This window comes from Bombina bombina, chromosome 1, assembly GCF_027579735.1.
Source record: "Bombina bombina isolate aBomBom1 chromosome 1, aBomBom1.pri, whole genome shotgun sequence".
NCBI lineage: Eukaryota > Metazoa > Chordata > Amphibia > Anura > Bombinatoridae > Bombina > Bombina bombina.
The window spans coordinates 1,376,655,660-1,376,677,451 of NC_069499.1; the positions used below are offsets into that span (position 1 = coordinate 1,376,655,660).

The following is a 21,792-nucleotide window of genomic DNA, read 5'->3' on the forward strand; positions in this document are numbered from 1 at the left end:
CTTTCATCCTATTGACTGTTTTGAATAGCCAATAGGATTTCAGAAGCTATCATCCTATTGGCTGATTTGAATTTGAAGAATCAAATCAGCCAATAGGAATGAAAGGTACGCCATTTTGAAACGATTACCTTGCATTCAACTCCAGTGTACAGCGGGGACCGCATGAAGAGGACGCTCCGTGCAGGATGTCTTCGGCTTCCAGGATGGCTCTGCTCCGTGCAGCCGGGATGAAGATAGAAGACGCCCCCTGGATGGATGAGGATATCGCCGCCTGGATGGAGATGGATGTCGGACTTCAGGAACCGTGAGTAGATATTCTGGGGTTAGTGTCCTATTAGCCAATAGGATGAGAGCTACTGAAATCCTATTGGCTGTTCAAATCAGCCAATAGGATTTCAGTAGCTCTCATCCTATTGACTGTTCTGAACAGCCAATAGGATTTCAGAAGCTCTCATCCTATTGGCTGATTTGATTTTGAAGAATCAAATCAGCCAATAGGAATGCAAGGTACGCCATTTTGAAACGTTTACCTTGCATTCAACTTCAGTGTACAACGGGGACCGTATGAAGAGGACGCTCCGTGCAGGATGTCTTGGGCTTCCAGGATGGCTCCGCGCTGCGCCGCCGGCATGAAGATAGAAGACGCCCCCGGGATGGATGAAAATATCGCCACCTGGATGGAGTTAGATGTCCGGACTTCAGGAACAGTGAGTAGATATTCTGGGGTTAGTGTTATTTTTTTTTCTTTCATTTTTTTGGGTGTTTTTTTTTTAGATTAGGGCTTTGGGATTTTTTAAAAGAGCGGAATGCCCTTTTAAGGGCAATGCCCATACAAATGCCCCTTTAGGGGCAATGGGTAGCTTAGGTTTTTTTTAGAGTTAGGTTTTTTTAATTTGGGGGGTTGGTTGGGTGATGGGTTTTACTATTGGGGGGACTTTGTATTTTTTTACAGGTTAAAGAGCTGTTTAACTTAGGGCAATGCCCTACAAAAGGCCCTGTTAAGGGCTATTGGTAGTTTATTGTAGGCTAGGGGGTGTTTTTATTTTGGGGGGGCTTTTTATTTTTATAGGGCTATTTGATTAGGTGTAATTGTTTTTATTTTTGATCATTTCGTTTATTATTTTTTGTAAGCTTAGTGTTTTTTATTTTTCGTAATTTAGTGTTTATTATTGTTTTGTAATTTTAGATTTTTTGTTTTTCATAGTATTAGGTTTTTTTAAATTTGTTATTTAGATTTTTTAATTTTATTACAATAGTTATGTTAGGTGAATTTATAGTTTAAACTTAGTTTTTTTTTAATTTCACAGATAAGTTTTTATTTATTTTAAGATAGTTATAATTTTAATTTAAAGTTAGGGGGGCCGGCGGTTTATGGGTTATTAGGTTTATTTAGCGGCGGCGATGTGGGAGGCCTGAGGTTTAGGGGTTAATAACTTTATTATAGTGGCAGTGATGTCAGGGAGCGGCATTTTAGGGGTTAATAGGTTTATATAGTGTCGGGGGATGGTTAATCAGGAGTTATTAGGTTTATTTAATAGTCGCGATGTGGGTGGGAAGCAGATTAGGGGTTAATAAGTTTTAAATAGTGTTTGTGATGCGGGGGGGGGCCGCGGTTTAGGGGTTAATAGGTAGTTTATGGGTGTTAGTGTACTTTGTAATACTTTAGTTATGAGTTTTGTGAAACATTTTTGTTGCGCAAAACTCATAACTACTGGTCTCAGATGGAGGTATTGTTAGTGTCGGTATAGGCTGTAACGCAAGCATTTAAGCCGGACCACACAACCTGTAATACCGGTGCTATGAAAATCCCACGCAAAAACATCATTTTTTTGAGTGCGGAATGGAATGGTTAACAGAGGCATATACTACGTGACTCATCATCTAGAGGTATTGCCCCGGCTCAGCTTACACAAGTATCTGAAAATATTACCTTTTGATATAAAATCGAACATCTATGTTCTTTTTTTAAGAGAGGTCTTAAAGACCCTAGGGGTACAGGATTCTAAACCGGTTGAAGAAAAACTGGTTCCGAGGTTGAATATAATTTTAAGGCCAGAGGGGCCCATTTATCAAAGGGCTTGCGGACCTGATCCGACACTGCGGATCAGGTCCGCAAGACCTCGCTAAATGCGGAGAGCAATACGCTCTCCACATTTAACATTGCACCAGCAGCTCACAAGAGCTGCTGGTGCAACGCCGCCCCCTGCTGACTCGCGGCCAATCGGCCGCCAGCAGGGAGCTGTCAATCAACCCGATCGTATTCGATCGGGTTGATTTCCGGCGGTTCCTGTCCGCCTGCTCAGAGCAGGTGGACAGGGTTATGAAGCAGCGGTCTTTAGACCGCTGCTTCATAACTTGTGTTTCTGGCGAGTCTGAAGACTCGCCAGAAACACGGCCCTTCAAGCTCCATACGGAGCTTGATAAATGGGCCTGCTAGTCTAAGGTTCCAGAGATTTTCCCGGCTCCGACTTTCTGAAATTGTCTCTAAAGAATCGGATAAACTTCGAGTTCCCTTTACCCCATTTCCTGCCTTTAAGAATCTATTTCCTGCCTCTGAAACCAACTTGGAATTGTGGGTAACTATCCCTAAGGTACATGGTGCTATCTACCTTAGGTAGGAGGATCACTAATCCTTTGGAAGATACTATTTTTTTAAAGATCCCGGGGACAGAAAGTTTGAGGGTTTTCTACGAAAAGCCTTTCTTTAAGGAATACTGTTGTTTCAACCAGCATTTAGTATCTCTCTCCGCAGTGGCCTGAGCTGCTGCTTTTTGGTGCGACTCCTTAAATGACTTCATCTCTGAGGAATCTTCTTTAGAAGATATCAAAGATCGTATCCAATGCTTGAAGAGGGCAAATTCCTTTATCTGTGATCATCCAGATTGTTCACATTAATCCTAAGAATACGGCTCTAGTTGTGTTGTGCCGAAGGGCCCTTTGACTGAAATCATTGTCTGCTGACATGGTTTCTAAATCTAGATTGTTATCCATTGCGTTCAAGGGTAAAGCCTTGTTTGGTCCGTAATTGGATTAATTTATATATACTGTGACTGGGGACAAGGGTGCCCTTTTGTCACAGACCAAGAAGTCTAGGCCTAAGGGAAAGTTTAATATACATTTTTGCTCCTTTTGCCAGAGAAAGTTCTTCTTCTAACCAGAAACTGGACTACTCCAATTACACATGTAGACCTAACCCGGCTTGGAGTAAGTCTAAGCAGGCGAAGAAGTCTTCTACAGAGAACAAGTATGCATTAAGGTGCAGCCCCTGATCTGGATTTTTCTCCAGTAGGGGACAGATTGAGCCTTTTTTTTAAAGGTCTAGGCACAGTCTATCCAAGATTAATGGGTTATGGAGATAGTGTTGCAAGGTTTCAAATCTTAGCCTCCTCTGATAAGGTTTATCCTGTCTCATATTTCCATATGTCAAGAAAAGAGAACGGACGGCCTTCTTTGAGTGAGTGAAGGATCTAGAGAATATGGGGGTAAATGTCCCTGTACCAGTGGCAAACCACAGAAGGGATTTTGTTCTACCCTAGAAGGAGGGACAGTTCAAACCCATTTTGAACTTAAAGGGATTGTCTAGTCAAAAATAAACTTTTCTTCTTAATATGGGAAGAGTCCACAGCTGCATTCCTTACTTGTGGGAAATACTGAACCTGGCCATCAGGAGGAGCCAAAGGCTTAAATACCTCCCCCACTTCCTCATAACCCCAGTCATTCTTTGCCTTTCATCACAGGAGGTTGGCAGAGAAGTGTTAGAAGATTACGGAGTAGTCTCTTATGGAGGGTAGTACTCTTCGATATGGGACTGGAGTTTTTAGTAGTCCTGTCAGCCTCTCAGTGAGAGCATGGATGAAAGTTAGAGTCCAGAGATGAAGGGAGAGTCTTTCTGCAAAATCATCCCGACTCATATTAACAGCTCTTTAAGCAATCAGCGTTGATGAGTTTCGCTGCCTGCTTTCTTCACTCAAGTCCATGTTAGAAGCAATGCTACTATCTGTCAAACTTGAAGGACCGTGTTACTGTTCCACGGCATAGATTCTGGTAATATCGTTTCATATTTTATACATGTATGATGAAGCAAGAAGACAGGGTCACAGTGTGACTCCTTTTATCTATATCTATATAGAATCAAGGGTTAATATCTTCTTAGTGGGATTATTGAACAGTGGGGAATAATCTTATATGTTTATTTGATTTTATGCTGCTTTTACACGTTTCACTTTCACTTTGAGAGCTGTGCAGCTTATAAGCTTGGTGCACTTTTTCTCATAGCAGGGACGGTCCTGCATTGTGCACCATGTGATTCATTCTCTTTTTCCTGACCGGGTGTCTATCAGAGAGGAGTCATAATTCTCTGTACTGTCTGGGTCAAAGGAGGTGGTGAATAACCCAGTCATCCAGTGAGGTGCGTACCCTACATTCTTATCCCTCTCCACATGCAGTTTCCCGTAGCATTGCTGATCCTCCATCTGGAGGGGGCCTTTTTTCACCAGACGTTACTGTGTAGTTCAGACGGCGGTGTCTGTGGCCTTTAATGCTTTACCTTGTCCTGCTAAGCGCAAGCGAAAGGTTACATATTGCACTCCTTGCCAGAGTACATCAGATCATTTATTGGATTTAACTGATTGGGTTATCCGAGGATAATGTTCTTTCTGAGACTTCAGAGTATGAACATTCTGGGTTGGAGTCTGCTGCCTCTAAACCTCTGACTGTGGAGGAACCAAACTTTAGTTTTGGGAATTTGCACTTTCTTCTAAAGGAATTTTTTGGTGAATTCAGAGGTTCCAGAGGCCAAATTGCCTGATGAACCTTTGGTTCCTAAATTGGATAGAGTTTGAGGACAGGGTGGTACTTTATCCTTCCCTGCTCCTGTATATGGCGAATATTATTAAGAATGAATGGGACAGGATTGGATTCCTTTTTCCCCTCTTCTCCTTTTAACAAATTGTTCCCGGTCCTGGACTCTCTATGGAGTTGTGAGATTCCGTCTGTAATAGGGATGGCGCTATCTTCACCCTGGCTAAACGTACTACTATCCTGCTTGAGGATAGCTCTTCGTTTAAAGAGCCCATGGATAAAAGATGGAAGCTCTGTTAAGAAATATGTTTCAACATACGGGATATTTGTTTTTTCAACTGTCGGCGGCTGTTGCCGCGGTTGCTGGAGCAGTTACCTATTGGTGCGACTCCTTACGGGATTTGATCAAGGGGGGATCCCCTCGACGTTATTCAGGAAAGAATTAAGGCTTTGAGGGTTGCTAATTCTTTTCTCTGTGATGCTAATATGCAGAATTATTCGTCTGATTGCTACGGCTTCAGCTTTTTCTGGTCAGGCCCATTGGGCTCTGGCTGAAGTCATGGTCTGCGGATACGACTTCTAAGTCTAGACTTCTTTCCCTCCCCTTTAAGGGAATAATTTTGTTTGGTCCAGGCCTGGACTCAATTATCTCCATGGTTTTAGGGGGCAAGGGTGACAATATGAACAAGTCTAAGGGACAATTTACATTCTTTTCATTTTGATAAAGCCCATGTCAGCAGTCCTCCACTAAGCCAGAGCATAACAAGAGCTCTTGGAGGCCGGCTCAGTCCTGGAATAAATCCAAGCAGAGCAAGAACACCGCCGAGTCTAAGTCGGCATGAATGGGCAGTCCCCGGTCCTCTTCTGGATCGTGTAGGGGGCAGACTGTCGCTGTTTTCAGATGCTTGGTTCAGGGATGTGCAGGATACATGGATCCTTGAGGTCATAGCTCAGGGTTACAAGATAGGTTTTAAGTCCCAGCCACACAAGGGCAGATTCCTCCTCTCTATCCTGTCTTCCTGACCAGAGAGGAGGGAAGCCTTTCTGGGGTGCGCACGGGATCTGTCCTTTTAGGAGTTATTATCCTAGTGCCTATCTCAGTGAGAGGTTTGGGATACTATTCAAATCTTTTCGTAGTCCCAAAGAAGGAAGGAACTTTCCGTCCGATTCTGAACCTAAAGTTATTCAACAAGTTTTTATATGTCCCTTTGTTCAAGATGGAGACAGTAAGGTTCATTCCCCTAGTTCGAGAAGGGCAGTTCATGACCACAATAGATCTGAAGGATGCTCCCTTCACTTACCAATCCTCCAGGACCACTTCCAATTCCTAAGGTTTGCGTTCCTGGACCAGCACTTCCAGTTTATTGCTCTTTCGTTTGGTCTAGCTACGGCTCCAAGAAATTTTTTCGAGTAGTGGACCATTCGGAATCTCTCCTCTGTATTCTTCGATCCCATGGATGGAAGACAATTATAGAGAGAGTTCTCTTGTATCAAATACCAGAGTAGAATTCACAGGTACTATAATAGAATGAGAATATTTCTAATAGACCAGAGACGTTTCATGTTAGCTTCAACATGTCTTGCCCTCCAGCCCTCCTTAAGGCCTTCTGTGGCTCGGTGTATGGAGGTGATTGGTCTCATGGTGTCCAGCATGGACATAATTTCCTTTGCCAGGTTTCACCTCAGACTGCTGCAACTGCGGATGCTGAAGCAGTGGAACGGCGATCATTTGGATCTGTCTCAACAGATTTCTCTGGACAACCGATCGAGAGATTCGTTCTCTTGATGTTTTTGTCAGGATCACTTGTCCGGAGGGATGTCCATCTTAAGACCATCATGGGTGATTATGACTATGGTTGCGAGTCTGTCAGGATGGGGAGCTCTTTAGGGTGCCAGGAAGGCACAGGGCCTATAGACTCAGGAGCCCTCCCAATCTCATTTTGGATCTTTTGGGGCAATATACAATGCTCTGAGGGCTTGGCCTCTGCTGGGTTTGTCCCAGTTTATCAGATTCAAATCAGACAATATAACCTCAGTGGCTTACATCAACCATCAGGGGGGGAACGAGAAGCTCCTAGCTATGAGGGAAGTATCTCGGATTCTGGAGTGGGCGGAGACCCACATTTGTTTGCTGCCAGTAATGTGGACAACTGGGAAGCTGATTTCCTCAGCAGACAATCCTTTCATCCGGGAGAATGGTCTCTCCATCCCAAGTGTTTGTGGAGATCTGCAAGAGGTAGATCTTATGACGTCTCATTACCAAGCTACCCAGATATGGGTCGAGGTACAGGGATCCTCACAGATGCATTAGCTGTGCCTTGGAGGTTCAATCTAATTGATCTTTTCTGTCCTTTACCACTACTTCCTAGTGTAGTGGCTCAAATTAAGCAGGCGTCAGTGATACTAATTGCTCCGTCTTGGTTGCGAAGAATATGGTTCGCGGATCTAGTGGGGATGTCCTCATCTCCACCGTGGAAGTTACCTTGTCGCAGGGATCTGCTGTCCAAGGTCTCTTTAATCATCAATGTCTAGATTCTCTGAGGCTGACTGCGTGAAGATTGAACACTTAGTCCTAGCCAAGAGACGGTTTTCTGAGACAATTAAATTGTTGTCTTGGAGGGTTCCTTTTCTGCTGGCTAGTATCTGTGATTGCTGCCTTGCAATGTGTCCCTCCTTATCTGGCCTTCCATGCTGATAAGGCTGTTCTACGAACCAAGTTAGGTTTTTTCCTAAGGTTGTGTCAATTGGCAAAAGCAATCAAGAGATTGTGGTTCCTTTCTTATGTTCTAATCCTTCTTCGTCGAAGGATCGTTTACAATGTAATTCTGGATGTGGTTTGCGCCTTAATGTTCTATCGTCAGGCCACTAATGAATTTAGACAAACTTCTTTCTCTGTTTGTTCTCCTTTCCGGGAAGCATTGGGGTCAGAGGGCCACTTCGACTTCCTTATCTTTTTTGGCTGAGGAGTGTCATCCGTTTAGCATAGAGTCAGCTAAAGTCAGAGTCGTCCTCTTAGGATTACGGCTCATTCTACGAGAGCGGCGGTTTCCTCCTGGGCCTTCAAAAATGAGGCCTCTATAGACCAGATTTGTAAGGAGGCTACCTGATAGTCCTTATATTTGTTTTCAAATTTTACATGTTTGATGTATTTGCTTCTGCTGAAGCAGCCTTCGGCAGAAAGGTTTTGCAGGCTGTGGTGCCCTCAGATTAGGGTCCGCCTCTCCTTTTTTCCCTCCCGTTAGCATTCTGTGTACTCTAGAGCTTGGGTATATGTTTCCCACAAGTAAGGAATGCAGCTGTGAACTCTTCCCATATTAAGAAGGAAAACATAAATTATGCTTACCAAATAATTTCCTTTCCTTCTGTATGGGAAGAGTCCACATCTCTTGCCCGTGTTCTCCGATTGGTGGCCCTAAATCTAAATTTATTCTTCTAGCACCTTTTTTACTCTGATATTTCTCCTACTGTTCCTTGTTCCCTCAGCAGAATGACTGGGGTTATGAGGAGGTGGGCGAGGTATTTAAGCCTTTGGCTTTGGTGTCTTTGCCTCTTCCTGGTGGCCAGGTTCAGTATTTCCCCTCAAGTAAGGAATGCAGCTGTGGACTCTTCCCATACAGAAGGAAAGGACATTATCTGGTAAGCATAATTTATGTTTTCATGATTCAGATAGAACATGCAATTGTAAGCAACTTTCTAATTTACTCCTATTATCAATTTTTCTTCGTTCTCTTTATATCTTTGTTTAAAAAAGCTGGAAAGTAAACTTAGGAGCCGGCCAATTTTTGGTTCAGTACCTGGGTAGCACTTGCTGATTGGATGGCTACATTTAAACACCAATCAGCAAGCACTACCCAGGTGCTGAACCAAAAATGGGCCGGCTTCTAAGTTTACAGTCCAAGTTTTTTCAAATAAAGATACCAAGAGAACAAAGAAAAATTGATAATAGGAGTAAATTAGAAAGTTGCTTAGAATTTCATGCTCTATCTGAATCATTAAAGTTTAATTTTGACTACACTATCCCTTAAAAGATCCTAAACAAGTTCTTAAGGGTTCCTTCCCTCAAAATGGAAACAATCAGATCAATCCTTGCTCTAGTTCTTAAGAAACAGTTCATGTCTGACATAGACCTAAAAGATGCATATCTGAACATTCCAATCCACCTGGATCACCATCAGTTTCTTCATTTTATCTTTCTGAACAAACATTACCAGTTTGTAGTGTTACCTTTTGGTCTGGCTACAGCTCCTCATGTTTTTACCAAGGTACTAAGTAAGGGTTTGTCAGCCAGTTATCTCAAGGGGCAAATATCTGCACTCTGGTTTGTTTCGCAGGAAGTAAGCTTGGCTTCCTGATATTCAATCTTTTGTTCAGGCTGTGGTCCGAATCAGACCTGTTGGTAAACCAGTTTCTCCTCCATGGAATCATAGCTTAGTTCTGAGGCCTTTGCAAGTTCATCCTTTTAAACCTATGCATTCTCTGGATATCAAGATTATATCTTGGAAGGTTCTGTTTTTACTAGCTATTTCTTCAGCTCAGAGGGTTTTATACTTGTCTGTCTTAACTTGCGATCAACCTTACTAGGTGGTGTTATAAACAGTTAATGGTTTTCTGCCAAAGGTAGTCCCTAACCCGTAGTCCTCTAAGGAAAGACATCTGCACAACTTAGATGCAGTCAGGGCATTGAAATTCTATTTGAAAGCTACAAAGGATTTCCATCAGTCTTATTTGCTTTGTACTCGGAAAGCACAAGAGTCAGTTTCTTTGTGGTTCTGGTTGAGGAGTCTAATACACATGGCTTACCTGGAGAAAAAGCAGCTAGTGGAAGAGCAGATCATCTTGATAAAGGCCTTTGAGAGTAGACGTGACCTGGACACACAGCTCCTAAAAAGAACGCTCTGTGAGTAAATTGGAGAAATATCATCCTGAACAGCTATTCTCTGTATACGGAAACATTTTCGGCTGAAGGAGCCTTTCCATTAACTGGCCTAGCCAATGTGACCGCTAACATGGAAGTGAGACGAGCGGAGGAGAATCGGTGCATACGAGACGGACGCCACAGCGGTGAGGTCCGCAAAAGCTCCTGGAAGTCAAACCGGAGAGTGATAGGCATTCATTGTCGCACAAGCCAAAGCGGTAAGGTTGTGAATAGCCCCTAAAGGACATCAATCTAGACGGATGTGTAACCGTTGTCAAAAGCAAGTAAATACACACATGTTCTACAGGGTTGCATGAACCAGGGGATTCACAATACATCCAAGGTTTTACGATTAACAAAGTGGAACTTTAAACCTGACAGTGGCACATCAAGGTTTATCTTTTATATTCAAAAAGTGGAACTTTACTCTCTACAGTGACATATTCATGTTCACATACTGACAGTATTTGGAGACATTATTTGGATTAACTTGTGACTTTTAATATATATATATTTTTACCTAACATTTTATTATAAATTGTGTATTATATGCTACAGCTTATTTTAGTTTTTTTAATACCACCGGTGGTTTCTCATTTATAGGATATTTAACACAGTGATGTTTTCTGATTAATAGGATTAAAATTATTTAAAACATACTAATTGATGTGTTGCTGTTTTTAGTGCACTTTTTTGTTTCTACTTACCTAAAGGAAGGTCAGTGGCCTCCTGCCAGAATTATTGCTCATTCAACTCATTCCGCTTCCACATCCTGGTCTTTCAGCAGCAATAAGGCATCTGTAAAACAGATTTGTAGGGCTGCTACTTGGGCTTCTTTACACACGTTCACAAAATTTTACCATTTTGATGTGTTTCTTTGGTGTAGGCTGTATTCGGTAGGAAGGTCCTTCAGGCTGGGGTGTCTGGTAAATAGGTGCCTGCCTTTTTTTCTTTTTGTCCTACTCAAATAAAATTATGTACTTAACAGCTTGGGTATTGGTTACCCAGAGAGAGGTTATGGACTCTAACCAGCTTTAGAAGGAAAACAAAATGTATTCTTACCTCATAAATGATTTTCTTTCTTGGTGGTGAGAGTCTATGAATCCGCCGGTTTGTTTAGTAAGTGGTGGCAGTTTAGTACTGCAGTTCTTTACTCCACCATTTTCTTTTGCTTCCTTATTACTTTTTTCCTTGGCTATAAGTACTACTGGGAGAGAGAGGGAAGTGGGAGAGACATTTGAATGCTCTGGTGTGCGGTGTGTTTGCCTCGTGGACTCTCACCACTAAGAAAGAAAATAATTTATCAGGTAAGAATAAATTTAGTTTTTTTCACATATCTTAGTAATGAATATATATTGTTTGTAACAATGACTTTATTGTTATGCTTTTTATTTTTTTTTATTTTTTTTTATTAAAACGCTTGTAATACAAAACATATATACCCTGCAATTTGTTCCCTTTCCTCATGTTATTAAAGGGACAGTCTACACCAGAATTTTTATTGTTTTAAAAGATAGATAATCCCTTTATTATTACCCATTTCCCAGTTTTGCATAACCAACACAGTTCTAATAATATACTTTTAACCTCTGTGATTATCTTGTATCTAAGACTCTGCAAACTGCCCCTTTTTCAGTTCTTTTGACAGACTTGCAGTCTAGCCAATCAGTGCCTGCTCCCAGATAACTTCACGTGCACGAGCACAGTGTTATCTATTGAAATACGTGAACTAACACCCTCTAGTGGTGAAAAACTGTTAAAATGCAATCTGAAAAGAGGTGGGCTTCAAGGTCTAAGAAATTAGCATATGAACCTCCTAGGTTAAGCTTTCAACTAAGAATACCAAGAGAACAAAGCAAAATTGGTGATAAAAGTAAATTGTTTAAAATTACATGCTCTATCTGAATCATGAAAGTTTATTTTGGCCTAGACTGTCCCTTTAAGCAAACATGGCGTAATGCCAATCTATATAGTATAAGGCATATTATCTCAAGATTTATTAGCTTATAAAAATGACAAAAATAAACTGTACTGCCATTTAAAGCTAATGTATTATGCTGATTTCCTTAGAGTGGATCAGAGAACAGGTGGGTCTGATCATGAACATTTTAAATCAGGGCTGGTTAAGTGGCCATTGATACTGATCTGTCTGCATAGTATGTTTTTATATTTGTTGGTGAAAAACAAATGTCTCCTTTTCAGTGTTGCACAAAGGAAACCGACTTCATGATTGTTGATGCCTTGAAAGGCAGGAAATATTATGTTATAGTGAGAGCACAGGAAGAGTTTAACAGGGGCAGCTGGGGTAACTGGAGCACGGTGGCACAAGGCGAGCCATGGACAGGTATGAATGCAAGCAAAACAAATGTTTAAATGTATGTTTTACATGATTGTCTTACACTTGTGCAACATTTGAAATAGGCACCTTGTACTTACTAGACATTTATGTCTAACAAATCAGCTAAGTCTAAACATTTATAAAACAAAAAAAATGGACATGAAACCCCAGGTTTTCTTTCACAATCCTGATAGAGTACACAATTTTAAGAAGTGTTCTAATTTACTTCTAGCACTACTGAGAACAAGGTGAACACATCTGGTGAGCCAATCAAAAGAGGCGTATATGTGCAGCCACCAATCCCAGCAGTGCATTGCTACCTGTGAGCCTTCCTAGCTATGCTTTTAAACAATGACAATTACATATTAAGGGCTAGTTTACAAGTGGAGCGTTCATTTATTGCACGCCTGTAAACAGGCAAATTCCCCCGTTTATGGGCACGTGTTATAACCAGCCATTACAAGCTGATTATTGCTGCCGCAAGCTTGCAGTAGCGATTAGTGCTCCGAATATTAACCAGAGGTCAGACCTCTGGTTAATTTTAAAAATGTGCCCAATAGCTCCCTAAATAAAGTGTAGTGTTGGATTTAAAAATAGTAGCATTTTTATTTTTTAAACGTTAACTGCAAAAAGCAGTTTTTATGGCTTAAAGTGTGCAGGAGTGGGGTGTTAGGAAGAAAAAAACGGCACTGAAAGTGCCTTTACATTGTGGTCTATGGGGACTGTGTATGCTTATATACATAAATATATTTATGTGTTAATATGTGTATATACACATATTAACACATAAATATATATGTATATATTCATATGTTTTTAAATTTGCTGCCCATCGCTGCGCGACTTACCCCCTTTGCTGCCCTAGGTTCTCAGCCTTGTCTCACGGCATAAGAACGAGGCTCCCATTGAAGCCTATGGAAGGCTGCTCTCGTGAAGGAAAAGTTTCCGTGCAATGCGAACCAGAGTACCTAACTTGTAATACTAGCCCGCATTTGCGTGCCCTGGTAGTACTGAGTGGAGTGCAAATATCGCACTCGCGAAAGCAATATTTTGCGATCCACTCAAAATCTGGCCCTAAATTGGGGTATCTAAATATAGTATACTTTATGCCAAGGTATATTTGTAATGTGAGCAAATACCATTAACAGTGGGTATTGAAAAGAATCACCCCCTTGAAAAAAAAATCACATTTGTGTTGCTTTGCAGCCTGAAATAAAGACAGACACAGTTTTTGTTTATCCAGTTGTAATTACTCAGTGCAACTTATAACATCCAAGTGAAAGATATAACCAACACCAACATGTCAGGCAAAAATAAAGACAATTCAAAAACAGAATCACTGAGTTGCAAAAAGGATCACCCCCTTGTGTCAGTATTTTGTTGAACCACCTTTTGCTTTAATTACAGCCTTTAGTCTGTTGGGATATGTCTCTACTAACTTTGCACAGCTAGACTGTGCAATATTTGCCCACTCTTCTTTGCAGAACTGCTCCAGTTCCATTACATTTGAATCGTTTGTGGACTGCAGTCTTCAAGCCATGCCACAGATATTCAATGGGGTTTAAGTCTAGGATCTGACTAGGCCATGCAAGAACATTCACCTTTTTCTCCTTTAACAGTTGTGTGGTCATTTTTGCTGTGTGCTTTGGGTCATTGTCGTGTTGGAAGATTAACATTCTTCCCATTGATAACTTCCTGGCAGAGGGCAGTAGCTTTTCCTCAAGAATTTGACGGTATTTTGCCCCATCTATTATTCCTTCTATCCTGACAAGTGCTCTAGTGCCTGCTGCATAGAAACACCCCCATAACAGGATATTACCACCTCCATGCTTTACTGTAAGTATGGTGTTATTTGGATGGTGAGCTGTGTTGGCTTTCCTCTAGACATATTGGGGGGTAGTTATCAAGCCGTCAACCTCAAATACGCTGGAATTCCGCAGCGTATTTGTGGTGAGGCTGATTTGCCTTAGTTATCAAAGGCTAGAGACCGGCCAAAAGTAGAATTTTGTGACGTAAGTTTCGATCCGCCGGACTCAGTCCGACACAGATCGATTCTTACGTCACTCCAGATGTTCCGCACACAAGTGCGGCACAATATGACTACTTTTGCTAGTTATCAAAAAACTAGCAGGTACGCTCGGCACTTTTCCGGCCCAGCGTACCTGGTTTTCAATCCGCCGCCCTGGAGGCGGCGGATTCCATAGGAATCAATGGGAGTCTGACCATAGCGAAAGTTCATGTTTGCTGCTGCCAGACATCCCATTGATTCCTATGGAAGATGTCTGCACCTAACACCCTAACATGTACAACGAGTCTAAACACCCCTAATCTGTCCCCCCCACACCGCCGCAACTAAATAAATGTATTACCCCCTAAACCGCCGCTCCCGGAGCCCACCGCCACTATAATAAACATGTTAACCCCTAAACCGCCGCTCCCTGACCCCGCCGCAACTATAATATATGTATTAACCCCTAAACCGCCGCTCCCTGACCCCGCCGCAACTATAATATATGTATTAACCCCTAAACCGCCGCTCCCAGACCCCGCCGCCACCTACATGATACCTATTTACCCCTATCCTGCCCCCCTCTATAATAAAGTTATTAACCCCTATCCTGCTGATCCCGGACCTCGACGCAACTAAATAAATAGTTTAACCCCTAAACCGCCGCTCCCGGACCCCGCCGCAACCTATATTAAACTTATTAACCCCTAATCTGCCCCCCACACCTATAATACATTTATTAACCCCTATCCTGCTCCCCCTACACCGTCGCCACTGTAATAAAATTATTAACCCCTAAACCTAAGTCTAACCCTAACCCTAACACCCCCAACTTAAATATTAATTAAATAAATCTAAATAATATTTCTATTATTAACTAAATTAATCCTATTTAAAACTAAATACTTACCTTTAAAATAAACCCTAATATAGCTACAATATAAATAATAATTATATTGTAGCTATCTTAGGATTTATATTTATTTTACAGGCAAATTTCAATTTATTTTAACTAGGTACAATAGCTATTAAATAGTTATTAACTATTTAATAGTTTACCTAGCTAAAATAAAGAGAAATTTACCTGTAAAATAAATCCTAACCTAAGTTACAATTACACCTAACACTACACTATACTTTAATAAATTATTCCTATTTAAAACTAAATACTTATCTGTAAAATAAACCCTAAGATAGCTACAATGTAATTAATAATTACATTGTAGCTATTTTAGGATTTATATTTATTTCACAGGTAACTTTGTATTTATTTTAGCTAGTTAGAATAGTTATTAAATAGTTATTAACTATTTAATAACTACCTAGCTAAAAGAAATACAAAATTACCTGTAAAATTAATTCTAACCTAAGTTACAATTAAACCTAACACTACACTATCATTAAATTAACTACAAATAACTACAATTAAATACAATTACATAAACTAACTAAAGTACAAAAAATAAAAAAAGCTAAGTTACAAAAAATAAAAAAAATAAGTTACAAACATTTAAAAAATATTCCAACAATTTTAAGATAATTACACCTAATCTAAGCACCCTAATAAAATAACAAAGCCCCCCCCCCCAAAAAAATACCCTACCCTATTCTAAATTAAAAAAGTTCAAAGCTCTTTTACCTTACCAGCCCTTAAAAGGGCCTTTTGCGGGGCATGCCCCAAAGAATTCTGCTCTTTTGCCTGTAAAAGAAAAATACACCCCCCCCCCACATTAAAACCCACCACCCACATACCCCTAATCTAACCCAAACCCCCCTTAAATAAACCTAACACTACCCCCCTGAAGATCATCCTACCTTGAGTTGTCTTCAGCCAGCCGACCCACCTATGGAACCGAAGAGGAGATCCGGAGCGGCAGAAGTGATCCTCCAAGGGGCGCTGAAGAAGTCTTCCATCCGATGAAGTCATCATCCAGGCGGCGCTGAAGAAGTCTTCCATCCGGGCGATGTCATCTTCCAAGCGGCGCTGAAGAAGTCTTCCATCCGGGCGATGTCATCTTCCAAGCGGGGTCTTCCATCTTCTTTCTTCAGGATCCATCTTCATCCCGCCGACGCGGAACATCCTTCTTCCCTGACGGACTAACGACGAATGAAGGCTCCTTTAAGGGACGTCATCCAAGATGGCGTCCCTTCAATTCCGATTGGCTGATAGGATTCTATCAGCCAATCGGAATTAAGGTAGGAAAAATCTGATTGACTGATTGAATCAGCCAATCAGATTGAAGTTCAATCCGATTGGCTGATCCAATCAGCCAATCAGATTGAGCTCGCATTCTATTGCCTGTTCCGATCAGCCAATAGAATGCGTGCTCAATCTGATTGGCTGATTCAATCAGCCAATCAGATTTTTCCTACCTTAATTCCTATTGGCTGATAGAATCCTATCAGCCAATCAGAATTGAAGGGACGCCATCTTGGATGACGTCCCTTAAAGGAGCCTTCATTCGTCTTTAGTCCGTCGGGGAAGAAGGATGTTCTGCGTCGGCGGGATGAAGATGGATCCTGAAGAAAGAAGATTGAAGACCCCGCTTGGAAGATGACATCGCCCGGATGGAAGACTTCTTCAGCGTCGCTTGGAAGATGACATCGCCCGGATGGAAGACTTCTTCAGCGCCGCCTGGATGATGACTTCATCGGATGGAAGACTTCTTCAGCGCCCCTTGGAGGATCACTTCTGCCGCTCCGGATCTCCTCTTCGGTTTCATCGGTGGGTCGGCTGGCTGAAGACAACTCAAGGTAGGATGATCTTCAGGGGGGTAGTGTTAGGTTTATTTAAGGGGGGTTTGGGTTAGATTAGGGGTATGTGGGTGGTGGGTTTTAATGTTGGGGGGGTTGTATTTTTCTTTTGCAGGCAAAAGAGTAGAATTCTTTGGGGCATGCCCCGCAAAAAGCCCTTTTAAGGGCTGGTAAGGTAAAAGAGCTTTGAACTTTTTAAATTTAGAATAGGGTAGGGCATTTTTTTATTTTGGGGGGCTTTGCAATTTTATTAGGGGGCTTAGATTAGGTGTAATTAGCTTAAAATTGTTGTAACATTTTTTAAATGTTTGTAACTTATTTTTTTTATTTTTTGTAACTTAGCTTTTTTTATTTTTTGTACTTTAGTTAGTTTATGTAATTGTATTTAATTGTAGTTATTTGTAGTTAATTTATTTAATTAATGTAATGATAGTGTAGTGTTAGGTTTAATTGTAACTTAGGTTAGGATTTATTTTATAGGTAATTTGGTATTTCTTTTAGCTAGGTAGTTATTAAATAGTTAATAATTATTTATAACTATTCTAACTAGCTAAAATAAATACAAAGTTACCTGTAAAATAAATATAAATCCTAAAATTGCTACAATGTAATTATTAATTACATTGTAGCTATCGTAGGGTTTATTTTATAGGTAAGTATTTAGTTTTAAATAGGAATAATTTATTTAATGATAGTGTAGTGTTAGGTGTAATTGTAACTTAGGTTAGTTTTTATTTTACAGGTAATTTTCTCTTTATTTTTGCTAGGTAGCTATTAAATAGTTAATAACTATTTAATAGCTATTGTACCTAGTTAAAATAAATTGAAATTTGCTTGTAAAATAAATATAAATCCTAAGATAGCTACAATATAATTATTATTTATATTGTAGCTATATTAGGGTTTATTTTAAAGGTAAGTATTTAGTTTTAAATAGGATTAATTTAGTTAATAATAGAAATATTATTTAGATTTATTTAATTAATATTTAAGTTGGGGTGTTACGGTTAGACTTAGGTTTAGGGGTTAATAATTTTATTACAGTGGCGGCGGTGTAGGGGGGGGCAGGATAGGGGTTAATAAATTTATTATAGGTGGCGACGGTGTAGGGGGGGCAGGATAGGGGTTAATAAATGTATTATAGGTGTAGGGGGCAGATTAGGGGTTAATAAGTTTAATATAGGTTACGGCGGGTTCCGGGAGCGGAGGTTTAGGGGTTAAACTATTTATTTAGTTGCGGCGAGGTCCGGGATCGGCAGGATAGGGGTTAATAAGTTTATTATAGAGGGTGGCGGTATAGGAGGGGCAGGATAGGGGTTACTAGGTGGCGGTTTAGGGGTTAATACATTTATAAGAGTTGCGTCGGGGTCTAGGAGCGGCGGTTTAGGGGTTAATAACTTTATTTAGTTGCGTGGGGCTCCGGGGACGCCGGTTTAGGGGGTAGAACAGTGTAGTTTAGTGTGGGTGCTTAGTGACAGGCTAGCAAGAAAGCTGTCAAAAAGCCGAAGAGCAGCGAGATCGGATGAGTGATAACTCTCACAGTCCGCTGCTCATCGCCCCGTACTTGGTGCGCGGCTTTTTGACAGCTTTTTTGATAACTTAGGCAAAATTTTGCAGGTCCGCGGCGGCGATGGTAGGCGAGCTTAGGCGGGCGTATTGAACCGGTGAAGGCAGGTAAAGTAGACACGTTGATAACTACCCCCCATTGTATTGTGTTGAGGCTAAATAATTCAATTTTAGTCTCATCTGACCATAACACCTTTTTCCATGTGGCCTCAGAATCTCCTAGGTGTGTTATGGCAAAGCTCAGTCGTGACTGCATCTGGCCTTTCTTGAGGAATAGCTTTTTTTCTTGCAACCCTCCCATACAAGCCAGATTTGTGGAGAATTTGTGATATTGCTGTCACATGCACACAATGACCACTCTGTCATAAATTCCTGCAACTGCTTCAGAGTTGCTGTGGGCCTCTTGGTAGCCTCTCTGACCAGTTTCCTCCTGGCTCTTTCATCCAGTTTGTAGCAACATTCTGTTCCAGAGAGGGTCTGTGTTGTACCAAATACCTTTCACTTCTTAATAATAGACTTCACTGTGCTTCTAGGCATTGATAAAGCCTTTGATATTTTCTTGTATCCATCTCCTGACTTGTGCCTGTCCCAGATATCTTTTGACAGTGCCTTGCCACCCATAGTTGATTGTTTGCTTCAGTTGCACTCCCAGGGACTGAGATGCTCCAGGAAAGCTCTTTTCATGCTGAGCTAATTGATAGGTCAAATGGCTTTGTTTGTGCCATTTAGAAGGTGATTAGCTACAGCTGATTGAGTTTACAAGTAATTTTAGGAGGTGGTGATCCTTTTTCAACTCAGTTATTCTGTTTTTAAATTGTCTTTATTTTTGCCTGACATGTTGGTGTTATATCTTTCACTTGGATGTTATATGTTGCACTGAGTAATTACAACTGGATAAACAAAAACTGTGTTTGTCTTTATTTCATGCTGCAAAGCAACAAAATGTGATTATTTTCAAGGGGGTGATTCCTTTCAATACCCACTGTAAGGTTAAGCCAGATATGCTATATTATATTATGTATGCAGTACTGTTGTCATATTACTGGACAAGGACCATAAACTAGGATATTGTGCATTTGGTGTGCATCATCTTAGCATAACATAAAACTATATGAGATGCTACAAAAGCCAATTTATCATGGAAGTACTCTGAGCTGTCTTTATGCAACTGCCATACAACAGATTTTTATTTTGTATGGTAGCTGCATAAAGGCAGCTCAAGTAAGGAATTTAAAGCTGAAATTAGCTGATTTTGACATCTATTGTACATAACTGTATACAACTAACACAATAACTGATACATAAGTAAAAAAAACTGCAAAGAGATTGTAAATGAGATTCCCAGGACTTTGCGCTCATGCTGAGCTTGTGGGTTTTGTACGGGGAAATTATTTGTACTATTTTCAGTATCCAAAATCAGGAATTATATGCAAAATATAAAAATGTGACATTACGGTTACTAAAACTTGTCATTTTTAATTATACAACTTCTTTATTTGGAACTTATTCAAATTAATATTTAAATAGCAACTTACACAAGCCACACTTCCTTTTTCTTTGTTTGTCTCTGCATAGGTTAATATTAGCAATCTTTAGCTTATTCGCTGCCACAAGACGGTGTGAAAAGGCTACATGTCACACTACAGTGATTATTGTATATACAAGACTATTGGGAATTACAAAATAATATCAAATGTATACAAGCATGTTGGCAGACCATAATAACGTTATTATCATGGTATTATCATGGTAGCCATGTGCCCAAGCTTGCCTGGACCTTCACCAGTAATGGAATATATTACTGAATTTCTGTCACACATCCCCAACAGCTCACACTCAAAGGGGTGAGCAGCCATGGACATTAAAGAATGCACCCTGGCCATCAACTGCCCTGCAAAATACCTGTTCCACAGTACAAATAGGGTAAAAAGAGCTTTAGACCCATCTAGGGCATTCCTTCTCTGTTATGGAGTAATTCTTCTCTTGGGGGTTTAATTTTATATTAAGAAAAATATGTATTTAACCCTGGTACTCTTATAAAATGACTGGCCCAAATCCATATCAGAAGCATCATTCTATGTTATAAATTCCTCTGAAAAATTAACTGTTACTAGATGAGCACAAAATGCATCTTTTGGAGCCCTGCCTTAGCCCCCAACCTCCCTGATCCCCCACCAAACAGCTCTATAACCCTCCCTGCTACTTAATTGCCGCCATCTTGGGTACTGGCAGCTGTCTGCCAGTACCCAATTTGCCCCCAAAAACAGTATTTTCAAACTATTCTGTAGTGTAACCCCCCCCCTCCCAGATCCTTTTATATTTTATTTTTTTTAAATGTTTTGAACTTTTTATTTTGAACTTTTAATTTTTTAACTTTTTTCCATTGGTGTCAGTGGCTAATGTGCGCGCGCGCACCCCTGTGCACGCGCGCCCCCGCAGGGCCCCCCGCACGCTCCCGGCACCCGGTGTGCACATTGCATTTACAGGAACCGGATGCCGGGTAGCGATGAGCCGCCTCCTTGCTACACTTCCCCCCGGAAAACAGCACCATCGTTACCGGTGCAGAGAGGGCCACAGAGTGGCTCTCTCTGCATCGGAGGCTTGTTAAAAGGTATTGCAGGATGCCTCCATATCGAGGCATCACTGCAATACCCTGAGAGCTGCTGGAAGTGATTGTGATCGCTTCCAGCACTCTGTAAGACAACTGACGTACCAGGTACGTCTATTGTCATTAACAGTTAGTTTTTGCATGATGTACCTGGTACGTCAGTTATCATTAAGGGGTTAAAATTGCATGCTCTATCTGAATCATGAAAGAAAAAAAATGGGTTTAGTATCACTATTTAATTTTGAAGATATAAGTATAAAGTTTTACACCTAGATTACAAGTTTTGGGGTAACAGGGGTGCGGTGCTAACGCTCAGTTTATGCTCACCGCTCCCCTACAAACAACGCTGGTATTACAGGTTTTTTTAAACCCAGCGTTAGCCTCAAAAAAGTGAGCGGAGAGCAAAATTTAGCTCCACATCTCACCTCAATACCAGCGTTGCTTACGTTAGCGGTGAGCTGGCTAAACGTGCTCATGCACGATTTCCCCATAGGAATCAATGGGGCAGAATAGGCTGAAAAGAAACCTAACACCTGCAAAAAAGCAGCGTTCAGCTCCTAACGCAGCCCCATTGATCCCTATGGGGAAAGTAAATGTATGTCTACACCTAACACCCTAACATGAACCCCGAGTCTAAACACCCCTAATCTTATACTTATTAACCCCTAATCTGCCGTCCCCGACATCGCCGACACCTACATTATATTATTAACCCCTAATCTGCCGCTCCGGACACCGCCGCCACCTACATTATACTTATGAACCCCTAATTTGCTGCCCCCAACATCGCCGAACCCTACATT

General features: G+C 41.0%; 1 protein-coding gene across 1 annotated transcript in view; it reads left to right on the forward strand.

The window, feature by feature from the left end:
• Positions 1-21,792, forward strand: part of IL6R (interleukin 6 receptor) — a 132,283-nt gene that overhangs the window by 67,623 nt on the left and 42,868 nt on the right. Inside the window, exon 6 of the mRNA XM_053695579.1 lies at positions 11,918-12,059. Coding sequence (XP_053551554.1) covers positions 11,918-12,059 — 142 coding nt within the window. The remainder of the gene's footprint in view (positions 1-11,917; positions 12,060-21,792) is intronic.